The following is a 12,391-nucleotide window of genomic DNA, read 5'->3' on the forward strand; positions in this document are numbered from 1 at the left end:
CTTTTTGTTCTTGTAGTTTCTCTCTGGCTTTTTCTGAAGTTCCTTCAATGAAGAGAAAAACGTCTATCAAAAACCTTTTCAGTGCAAAAAAAAACCAAACACAAACCAAGAAATAATTTTAAATTTTCCAGGCAGTTCTGAATGCATAATTGTAGATATTGTGGGAGAATGGGAGATTTTTTTATTATTATTATTTTGTCTCTGAAAATATGTTGATGAAGCATAAAGAAGGCAGTCACTGAGGAAATGTCAGCCCAACTTCTAGTGAATTGAAATGATTATCCCTGACTCTTATGTTAAGACTGTGCTGTAAATTGTACAGACACCTTCTGGAAGTTGTAAACATGGAAATACCTGTCTTCTGCTTTCAGAATACGCTTACCGATTAGACAAAGCCAGTGGTGTAGGTCTCCCAAAAATTCCAGTTCATCCCATTGGCTATCATGATGCTGAGTCATTACTGCGGTAAGTATTTGGGAGACATGAAGAATTTTAAACAGACTGTTCAGTGAAAGCGTTAAGAGTATTTGAAAAGAAAGGGAAAAGACTTGTTCACTTTGCTTCTTCCACTGTAGTTGTTGAAATAGTATGTTTGTACTTAGGTTCTGTGTAGGAAGTGGACGTTCTGTTACCTATTACTGCATATCAGATACGTCCAAAGGGATTTAGAAAAGGTCCTTTGTAACACATCAAGTATGAACTGCAATTATAACAATTAGCAATCAAGCATACTGAAGTTATAATATAACTCAGTTTGAGTAAAGGCAAGGATTTGTGGAACTGCCATGGTACCTGCCTTGTGAAAAAGACCAAAAATAAAATCATTCATTTATCCAGGTAAATTCGTACCATGTATCTTTGAGGGGGCATTATCTGCACTCTGGTTTTAGTTCTATGAAGCTTTCTTTCATCTTTTATATTATGTTGCATAAATATGAAATGATGCTAGCAAACCAATATAACGATACTGGAAAAAAGGCAGTGTCACAGGAGATTTAGCAGACATGTATGTTTCACTACTTTATATACTAAGTATGCAAGTGTGTTGGGTCTGTCTGAGCTGGAGTCACCTTTTCCCTGACATGAAGACAGGCTCCCATCTTTCCAGAGGATGGTATTAAAATTCATAATTATCTAAACAAACTAAATAAGTTGAAAAGAAAAACAAGATGCAGTTGAGTTAGCAGGTGCAGCATTGTCCTTGTATATTCACCTTAGAACAAGAAAAGATGACTTTAACTCATATTTCTTCAGTTTTAGACATCTTAAAATCACATCAACTCTGTCTATGGTAACATACTAAAAAATGTCCAGAGGCAGGCACTGAAAGACAACTGCTTGTCCTGTTAAACTGTTAGAATGGCCCAAATAACTCACTCCTGAATAAACTGTAAATGCAGTTCAAGACAGTAGAAAGATCCATGGGCCATTTTCAAGAGGCAGTTTGCTTGCAAAACCCTTGCAAACGAAGACTGCTTTCCAGGATAGCTGTAGACCATTCCAAGCTGACCTCAATGTGCAGGGGAATTCCTCTATGTTAATTTACTAATATTAATGTAGCTAAAAATACAGATTAATCCCTGTGAAAGCTTATAGTACAAAATGCTTAAGACAGTGACCCATTACTGTGGTCTACATTTGTATGGGACTTAACAAGAATAATAAGATGGGTTCCTGGTTCCTCATTTGTCTTTGGTGTTATTGTAAGATGACTATAACTAATAATGATAATACTTTTTTTTTTCATAACAGTAATATGGGAGGATCTGCACCACCACATAGTAGCTGGAAAGGAAATCTGAATGTGTCTTACAACGTTGGTCCTGGTTTCACATCAAATTATTCTACAAGGTCAGTTTTGTTTCATAAGGAACTTGTTTGAGATCAGAGAAATACAGGTAGAGAATCTGATGAAAAGTAGAATAGTTCGGGCTATTTGCATCATTCCTTTGATTCTGACCATTTTCTGGGACAAAATGCTCTCACTGCAAAGCTGCAGTAGATTTTCATCTCATTGGGTGGATATGAACGAATTGCTTTAGTTTCAAGCTAATCTTGAGCCAGGTTCACTTGGAAAACATCTAGCTTTTCAAACAAAAAATTTAATCAGAATGGTTAATTTTTAGAGAACTGAATTTGTCTTCTAAATTCATGTGGGTCCAGCTTTTGATTTTACCAATTGCTGTATATAAAACATTATAAACTACACGTTAAGTTTTCCAGAAAGAAATGCTTTAAGTGCAACCTCATTTTTATTGGTTTAGTTTTGTATTTAAACTGATTTAGTAATTACAGTTTAGCATTAAGTCCAGGTATTTCACTATTGGCTGCAGTTCTTGTTGATTTCAATGTGAAACATTTGACCTTTTCTCTCTGTCTTAGTCAAACCATGTGAAAAATTCTTCCTGAAAAAATAAAATTAAAAAAGGCAACCCTTGAGGATGAGTTGTTGCACCTTCAACTGTGTTGCAGATAAACAAAGTTTCTGACACAGCTCAGGCTGTCTGATTCTTGTGGTGTCTGAGGTGGCACATCAGTATGATCACACTGACTGTGTTGGAGTTGGTTCTGATTTATACCAACCTCTAGATTAGATTGAACTATTTACCTTTTTAATATTAGACGGTTTTCGTTTTTCTTTCACTCTAATTTAAGAACTAGCTCCTAGCCAAAAAAAAAAAAAAATTTGGACCTCTTGAGATCGTTATCCATATAAATCCTACTGACATCACACCAAATGCTGTTTGTTCTCAATAGCACAAGTATAAATCTGGGAAAAAAAATTACACTGAAATATTTTCAAATTTACTTTGGTTTAACAGTGGGTAAATTTAGCTGAAATCCTTTCATTACACTTTATATTTTACAATTTTTAAAGGTGTTGATGTTTTAATATCTAATCTGATGGATATTCTGTTTGGATTTTCTTCCCAATGCACTAGAAAGGTGAAAATGCACATTCATAGCAACAACAAAGTAACAAGGATTTACAATGTGATTGGTACCATCAGAGGCACAGTGGAACCAGGTAAAATAGTTTGTCTTCAGTGTAATGTGAGTGTGCAATGACTCCTACACACACTTCAGAGTTAGGGGAAATGAAGAAGATAATTTTCTCTGAAATACTGGACCGTGTGATCTTTGTGTTGAAATATTTACTGCAGCAGATTTCATATGTCTCAGAGTATGTCAGCACTTTCACTATACATGCTGATTTTTCAAGGTGGAGTCATACTCTAGACAGAAATATTTTGCTTCAGGCAGGTAATTTTGCAACTGAAAGAATACCCTTAAGTGGATATTTTTCCCTACTAATGGAGGAACATTATTATCAATCACAAGAGTTCAAAACCAAATGGAAATGGGGTATAACAGTACAAGTCCTGAAAGAATTTGCATTCCATCTGAACACATAATTTCCACCACTATTAATTTATTGCCTGTCTTACAGTCTCCTGTAGTCAGTGTGATCTTTACACTATAAAAAAACAGATATATAGACATCCCTAGAATGATAACAGCATTTCATCTGTAACTGCAGCACTTCTCTGTTGCTTGAAACAAAACTGTTAACCGTATTGTAGTATCACATAGATCTAGTCTGATTTGGATCATATTAATCACATTTCCATCATGATTGTAGGCATTCCTTTTTATGATTGGTAATACATATACCCATTGAAATACACGTTTTAATGCTGTGAGTTGTCATGCTGTACAAAAATAATTAGCTGGTCAGCTTCACCATGAAACACAGTATTGTAAAATGTGAAAAAATGGGGTTCTGTCTTCAGAGGAAAGCCACAGTATTTCTAATAGTAGAAGTAGCATTATGGAATTTAGGAGATTTTATGTATATGGGGTTGAATTACTGTGCTTGACAAGTTTTTTAACACTTGCTGAAAATGCAGAAAAATGTCTTTGGAGATTTAAAATGTCTTTTGCGTTTCCATTAAATGTATGATAAACTAGTAAGCTTTGTTACCTGATGCTTACACATTTATATGGAAAACTAAAAATTGCTTCCAACTAACAACACTATGGGGAAAAAAAAAGTTTTTTCTAAGTAAACTTCCCTATTTCTCTAGACAGATATGTTATCCTGGGAGGCCACCGTGACTCGTGGGTGTTTGGTGGTATTGATCCTCAGAGTGGAGCAGCTGTGGTTCATGAGATTGTGAGGAGCTTCGGAAAACTGAAAAAGGAAGGTAATTGTAATGAAAGACTAAAGCACACTAAAACCACCACTGTCAACAGCGCCCATTGATATGGCTGGGATTGAAGCATGTGCTTAAAAGTAAACGTGTATCTCTGTGATCTCTCAGATAAGCACACTGCTCTGCAGCTGTTAACTAGTTCCAGTTACAACCCATCAGTATTTCTGAATTATTTCTACTCAAGAGAAAATAGATCTGAAAGAAAACAAAACACAAAGTAGAAGATGTGAGGATAAAATAAATGAGACAGTCGGATACAATTGATTGCTGTGTATTTGATGCTGATCATACCAGATGTTTCAGTGGTCCTACTAAACTGATACCATGGTGATCTTATCAACAACACTTCAGCAGGGCAGCATTGGGAGTCTTCTCATCACTTGACTCGAGTTTGGAGACAGACTCAAGAATGAATAAAGTCTGTGCAATGCAAAGAATGAGGTGTGCAAGCATAGTATAGGAGGTAATGGTTAAAAATACCTCATGCCTAGTTCATTAAAATAGGAAAAAAATGTCAACTACCAAATTTCTGTTGTTGTCAGAGCAAACGCTGTTACCGTCCCTGACATCCCATGGAAATAAGCTTTGACATAACTCAAATACTGTGCTATAGGAGCTTTCTTTGCCTACCCACTGCACTTAAAACCTATTAGCATTCAGTTTCCTTCCCATTCCATGGAAGTTATTGGATATAAGGGGATACTCTCCTTAGAATGCAAGTGGAAAATAAATTAAAAAAAATAATAAAGTTGAAAGGGAGCAAAGATTGAAAGGTTCTAGTAACCTCAAACTTTGGGCGAAGACAAAGGCAAGGCAATATAGAGCCTGTACCATTTGGTATGAGTTTAAATGCAGAACTTCAAGAGAAAGATCTTTGCTTTGAAGGTTACAAGGAATTTTGTAGGTATTGAAATCTGGTATTTGGGAAACAGGTCAAAGAAATTCAGTAATGGATATGAAAATATGCCAAACATACTTTTCTGACAAAGTAGACATTATTTAAAAATATGCACTAAGTTGAATTGAGCAAAAAGAAAAGGTTTCTTTCAAGGATTTACGCACATGCACATTCTTTTTTTCTTGTTCAGAGTTAAATTTTAGAAGTTTCTGTTGAGAGAAGAGCACGTAAACATTTTTATCATCATATTGAACCAATAGATTGCTAAAAAAATTAGCAAGGCATTATTAGATTAGTAAGGAAGTTATTTTTAAAGGTCCTTAAACATACCTCTTTTTCCACAAATCACTATTAAAGATCACACACACCCTCCAAGTGACACAAGCTATCTTTATTTCTGTAACACACTTTTCATGGTCTTTTATTGCAGGATGGAGGCCAAGGAGAACAGTGATATTTGCAAGCTGGGATGCAGAGGAATTTGGCTTGTTAGGATCGACAGAATGGGCTGAGGTAAACTGACAGTGTTAAAAGAGAAATTTTCACAGTGGCAGATCTTTGAGAAATATGTGCCAGAAAGCAGCACTCCTTCTTTCCCTTGCTCTCTCTCTCTTTGTTGCACTTAGGAACTACCAAGGCTCATTGCAGTAGGTTATATGATATTTTTCCCAGAAACAGCTGTTTGTTCTGGGGGTGGGAAAATCATTCTGGGAGAAAAAGTTCATCAACATTTTCTTTCTCTATTCCTCCTCATAGGAAAATGCCAAACTATTGCAAGCACGAGGAGTAGCTTACATCAATGCAGATTCCTCTATTGAAGGTATATGGTTTCAATTTGCATTTAGTAGTGGTGGTATATACAGGTGACCAGGAGGCAGTTTAACTTGAAGATCTATGAAAGCTCCAAAATGATAATGTTGTTGGCTTAGTCCAGGAGTAGATATGGAAGAAAACTGTCCCAGAATCGTAAAGTATCCTTCAGGTATTCCTGTTGCTTCAGGAAAGATGTTCTTTGCAGCAGCTGAACTATTTGGGAAATCATGGGGAAGGACAAGTGTTGTGCCTCTGTCAGCAGTTTTATAGTAACTCTTGAATCTGCATCCACTCTCATAATGTATGTAATCAACATAGGGACATAGGAAGAGCTCTGAGAGTTGCTTCAAAAGGTGGGCTATAATTCATCCTAATTAATACAAATGCATTAATTAGATCACAGGAGGAGACCCCTTCTGCGGGGAGAATCAGCTTGTTCCTTGTAGTGTGTGTAACTCTCTAGTCCCTTTCTTATTAACAAATAATGGCACAAAGCTTTGGCTGAGGAGACATTACTTGTTCGTATAAATAATTTTTCCTGTTTTTCAGGAAACTACACACTAAGAGTGGATTGCACGCCACTGATGTACAGACTAGTGTACAGTGTGACCAAAGAGGTAATATTGCTTGAAATTTTTAGCCAGAATGTTTAGTACTCACTCACTGGCTGGGGCTCTGTGCATAAAATATGATGTCAGGTATTGCTTTCTTTTCTAACTGCAGTCACCCTTTTTAAGTCAACAGCTTTTTTCCCAGGAGTGGCAAAGGGATTTCAAATCTATACCTTTAAATTATTGGCTATTCATGATTTTTTCTCTCTTCCTGTGAAAGTTCTCCTTCTGAAAACAAACTATTAAAGAAATTCCATGAGCCAGAGAACAAGAACAAGCACAAATGTAGCTGCCCAGTCCAACAGCTCAGGTGCCCGTGGTAGTGGAAGAATCTGTCTGTCTCCCTTTAGGCAGGGGAAGACGTTAGGGTTGCTGAAGTGTTGTTTTTAACATGGTGTGGCAGGTTGGGTCACTGTGCTCATTTTCCATGGATTCTGTTAGATACTCAATGGCTCTGCCCATGATGCTCTCATACGTATTTATGTGGCATATAAAATTAAAAGGTAGGGACATTTCTCAGGAAATAGCATCTATATCTTAAATATAAGATGTTCCTTGCTCTGAGAGTGGGTCTTAGAGGCTGATAATAAGGGCTTTTTGTTTCTTTTCTGTTCATCTGCATCAAAGCGTGAACATTTATTTCATCTTCTGTGTGTTTTATATATATGCATGTAATATACATTTAACTGCACCATGTATTCTGTGAATTTACTGTATGTGTCTTCATCTGCTATGTCTGCTTCACCCATCTGTCTTTTCCAAGGTCAATACTTTGTTATCTCTTGGAAGCTGACTTTAGTCTGCAATGAAAGTAAGGGAAGGGTAGTAACTCAGTATAATAATTTTCTGGCAATTGCAAGGCAACAAATAAAATTTAACTCTGTTAAAATTAGATGCCCATTTACAGATATTTCTGTCTGGAACTGCAGAAGAGCTGATCACCTGCAGTTCCCATGGTAACTTGTGCTAAATGCGGGTGTTCAGAACTGTCAGAAAATCAGGTCATTAGAGTCTCAGTTTGGACACCAAGAGCTATCATTAAAATGTTGACCTAAATACCAGTAAACATGGTTGCATAACCTTCCCCGAGCTGGGAAACAGCAACAAAGGCTGATGAATGCCTGTTACTACACTCGCTTGGTAGCTGATGTTTGAAGGGAATGCTAATCAGGAAGGAGATGCTGTGTAACCCCATCCAAAACGAATCTGTAGCAAAAAGCATTGACGCTGTTCTATAAACAGTCAGCTCTGTGACCAGATAGCCAAACATGCTTTATTTTGACTGTTATTTTGAGAAATTCATAACTTCATAAATAAATATAGTTATTAATTCATAAATAAATATAGTTATTGATAATTCTTAATAAAGACAATTAAAAGTGTAAATATTGATTTGAAATGTTTTGCTTTCCTTCTGTTTTTTTTCCATCTAAAAAGTTGCCTATTTTTAGCAAATAAATATTCCTTTGAAAAATGCTACTCATATAAAAGGTTAAAGTGAAAATGCAGAAGGGCTGAGGGGCGTAAGAGTATTATTTATTCATTTCCCTAGGCCATAGCCAAGTGATGGCAGGTTGTAGTTTTGTTGATTGGTAACATTTGAAATTGTACCCTTTGTCTTCTTTTACAATACATATTTTCTAGATACCAAGTCCTGATGAGGGGTTTGAAGGAAAATCTCTCTATGAGAGCTGGTATAAAAAAAATCCGTCAAGAGAATATAAAGAGGTTCCCAGGTCAGTGACAAAAGAAAATCAAAACTTTGCTAGAATTTATTGTAGAGTGTGGGTTTTAAAAGAATACATACACTTGAAAAACTGAGCACTTGAAAGAAAGAGTGTTAATTTCAGCTGGTATAGATTTCAGAATTTTGTTGATTGCGGCTCATACAGTGTTGTACAACATTTTTGAGAATTTGCAGTTGTAGAATGAACAAGAGTCTTTGTGTATGAAAAGTACAATTTTGTTGTATTTTATAGAGATTTAGACAATAAGGCTAATATATACAGGCCAGTGGCAGAAGCACAAGATGGTAACATGGACCTACCCTTGCACTTGCTTCTGGTCTCCTGGAAGGCCTCTGAGGTTGAGTGGCTGAGGAACATACCAGGCAGGTTCTTACAACACTCTCCTTCAAAATTAGCAGGGTTCCTTTAATGAATCTTGTATATGGAGTTGTACTAGTACTGTTCTGTTTTCTCTGAGCTTAGAGCCTGGGATATTGGAAGTTTAACAGGAGTTCACTGGGTCTTTCTTCTCAATGACTAAAGACAGTGAGTTAAATTCTTCCCCTGAGTGTTTGATTTCTCTACAGTGACTCTGCCCCTCTGGGAATTACAGTTGTTGGTAGGAGGTACATGCAGTGCAGGAGTCTGGGCAATTCATAGTGTATTGACAGAAAGAGCGTGCTAGAGAAAGACTGTGTAGTGACTGTACTGGAGAATAAATAGCTATCAGTACTTGGAAACAAACTAAAAAATATATTTTGGGTATTGTCACTCAAGGCGTTTTCCTTTTTCTTGTTAAAAGAATAAATAAATTGGGTTCTGGCAATGACTTTGAAGTCTTTTTTCAACGTCTTGGCATCGCTTCAGGCAGAGCACGTTACAGTAAAAACTGGGTAAGTCTGTGTCTTTGTAATTACATCTCCCATGTAACTGCCTGAGTAATATCAACTGTGTAATTGAGCCATTCAGTCTGTCAGCTTTTTGGAGTCAGCTTAGTGTGTCAGAGTGTTCATTACTAGAACTCTGTGCTACTACAACACAAATATTTAATAAATAGGAATGGTCAGCTTGGTGTCAATCAGACAAGAGAAGGAGACCTTTGTTCAGAATAACTGGATGTGCTCAAAATTACTTATGGCTGATGAAGGCTTGAGTGGCTTCTGATGACTTTTGAATGAATTGGGATGGCATGTGAAGCTTTAAATTCAAAAATGGCTCTTGTTTCACAAAGAAGATAAGTTTGACTCTGGAGCATGCTGTAAAATGAGACCAATTGAGAAATGTTCAAGGAACTATCTATTAAATATGATCTTTTCTCTGAAAAGACATAACCAAAGACATAAACAAAAATGGCAGTTGAGATTCAAGCAATGAGAGGAAGGGCAACCTTATCTTAATTTAGCCTGCTAGCAGTTATATGTCCATTCTTAGCTACCTTCTTTAGGATCTATACGCGGTCAGTGGAGAGCAGTGTCTGAGTGACCATCTCATCATAGGTTAATGTCTAGGAGAGCCACCACTAAGCAGTTCTTCTCATTTGATTGTATGTAGTGGCTACAGAGGGTTCATGTGACCTGAACATTTAACTTTACAGTGCTTTGAATCCCACAGCAAAGGTTTTCAAGCATACCTGCAGTATCCACCACTGACAGAAAGTAATGGTTTTGTTTGGTTTTGTTTGTTTCAGAATGTAGAAAAGTATAGCAGCTATCCAGTTTACCACAGTGTCTATGAGACCTATGAAATTGTGGAGAGATTTTATGATCCCACTTTCAAGAATCATCTGACAGTAGCTCAGGTACGGGGAGGGCTGGTGTTTGAGTTGGCCAACTCTGTTGTGCTTCCTTTTGACTGCAGAGATTATGCATCAGCTGTGAGCAACTATGCTCATATCATCTATAATATGTCAAGAAATCATGAAGAGCAACTGGCAACATACAACGTATCCTTTGGTACGTACAGTCATTATCACATTCCTCTGTTAGTGTTTTATCTCATTGTATAAGCCTTGTTCAGGCCTTGGTATTTGCTTTGTGCTGTACAAGCAATAAATAATACAAGAGCCACCCCTTCAAACAATTTGAAATGTGACTGTTTCCTTCACTAGTGTGCCATTGCAGAAGCTATCCCGCTGCCATGGAGAGCTAACAGTTCCCATCACGTGTTGGTCAACTCTGAGATCAGACTAGGTTGCTCAGAGGTTTGTCCTGTCTGGTTTTGAAGACCTCCAAGGACAGCGACTGCTGCTAATGACATATGTGCCTATGCACACTCGCTTTCTTTCTCTCCCTGCCTCCTTCCCTCACTCTCACTAAAAACTCCTTTTATGTGGCAGGATAATGGAAATGCACAGGCTGTTGGGCTCTATAAAACTGTGCGCCTACCTGAACAGTCTGGTTCTGGCAATCCATGCTCTTGACATTTTTCAATTATGAAATAATAAACTGTTCACAAAAATACTGATTTCTATTGTTTCCAAGGAAAGTTTTCACACAGAATTACATAGTTTTTAATATAGGAGTGTGGAGTTACTTGATTGTTGTTCATCAAGAATGATCAGATCATGGTCACAGTGAAAGATAAGCAGTTTTATTTTGAAGAATTTGATTTGTTAAATGGTTTATTCAGAATTTAAAGTTAAATGCTTCCTTTTTTCTCCCACCAGATGCTCTGTTTTCAGCTGTGAAGAATTTTACAGAAGTGGCTGCTAACTTTCATGACAGACTGCAGCACATAGACACCAATAAGTAAGTTTTTTCTTCCAGTCAAATGTATGGGCTCAGAGGGCATTGTCTTCTCTTGCGTTTAGTCCCCTGAATATCCTTGAAGTCCTTATGGATTCTTCTTTTTAAGGATCTCGTTACTCTAGGAAACAAACTATAGAACTGTTGAACTAGTGAACATCAGAGATGCTGCAGAGCCTGGGAATCTAGCCATTTAGCTTTGAAAAGTGTCCAAGCTAATGAGTGTCAATTCTGCTCAGGAGCAGCACCAGGATGACACATGGACGTGACAAGACTGTTGGTTAGCATGAGCAGAGCCAGCCCATGTGTGTCACTTCCTCCAGATACAGAAACATCCTAGGATTGTATCACTGGATTATCATTAAAGAACTAATGATGACTTGTAGTCTTCATTTGCCACTCTAGTTTTCAAGTTACTGATACTACTTAATGAAAAAAACAAACAAAACAACACATCTGTACCATGCTTGTAGTCATGGCAAGCTTTTTGACAGGCTTTCCAAAAATTCTGTATAGCACCTATGCCATAATTTGCACTTGAATTAATTCGTTCTTTGTAGGCCATGCCCAGAATTAGAAACTATGCTTCCTTTTATATATACATACATGTATGTTGCATTTATTGGGAAGAATCTAATTTAGCTGTACGCTGGCCCTTATGGAAGACTAAGTGAGAATAAAAGATATCCTTTAATGGCAGCAACTTTCAAGATAAATAATTATCTCATAAGTAAAATATTACATTTATAGCATATGATACATATGATATTTGTATGAACTTTATATTTCTAGAGCATTTACACTGCATCATGTTACTAGAAAAACGCTAATCTGTATGAGCAAAAAAATTACCTTTTAAGTAGTTAGAACACTAATTGTATTTTCTGTTTTATTTTTCATTTACAAATCATAACTTCTATCCCCACGTCAGATCTATTCTGCTTTTATTGTGATTTTGTAACTTCTGTCAGTTATCACAGCTTACATACTTGATTTACCATGTAAATTTCAATTCATTTGTTTTTCTAAATCGCAAAAGTGTATCAATAAATATAGCAGAAGTTTCAAAATATGTATAAGAAAATAATTTCCTGTTAACCTTTGTGATCCAGTGTGGAAAATAACATGTCCTGCAGAATTCTGCAGCACGTTAGCGGTTGATAAAGTTCAGTTCAAAATAATTTCATTGATGGAAGTCCTAAAGCTAAGCATTAATTCAGCCAACCTGAATCAGTTTCCATTTACACCCATGTAAACTTGAAACAATTTCATTGACAGTAGTAAAATTACTCCTGACTTACAGTGATATAAATTTTACCACTTTTTCTTGGTAAGTGCTTTTGAAGTTCTACAGTAAGTTACTTTAGATGTAAACTATCAA

At 36.6% G+C, this 12,391-nt stretch overlaps 1 protein-coding gene across 6 annotated transcripts in view; it reads left to right on the forward strand.

The window, feature by feature from the left end:
* Positions 1-12,391, forward strand: part of LOC137849357 (glutamate carboxypeptidase 2-like) — a 29,573-nt gene that overhangs the window by 9,891 nt on the left and 7,291 nt on the right. For all 6 annotated transcript variants that reach the window (XM_068668930.1, XM_068668923.1, XM_068668938.1 and 3 more), the window contains 11 exons: positions 372-465; positions 1,753-1,851; positions 2,943-3,028; positions 4,089-4,208; positions 5,546-5,628; positions 5,872-5,935; positions 6,478-6,545; positions 8,184-8,275; positions 9,069-9,159; positions 9,954-10,218; positions 10,932-11,013. In XM_068668930.1, coding sequence (XP_068525031.1) covers positions 372-465; positions 1,753-1,851; positions 2,943-3,028; positions 4,089-4,208; positions 5,546-5,628; positions 5,872-5,935; positions 6,478-6,545; positions 8,184-8,275; positions 9,069-9,159; positions 9,954-10,218; positions 10,932-11,013 — 1,144 coding nt within the window. The remainder of the gene's footprint in view (positions 1-371; positions 466-1,752; positions 1,852-2,942; positions 3,029-4,088; positions 4,209-5,545; positions 5,629-5,871; positions 5,936-6,477; positions 6,546-8,183; positions 8,276-9,068; positions 9,160-9,953; positions 10,219-10,931; positions 11,014-12,391) is intronic.

The sequence above is a fragment of the Anas acuta genome, chromosome 1 (genome assembly GCF_963932015.1).
Source record: "Anas acuta chromosome 1, bAnaAcu1.1, whole genome shotgun sequence".
NCBI lineage: Eukaryota > Metazoa > Chordata > Aves > Anseriformes > Anatidae > Anas > Anas acuta.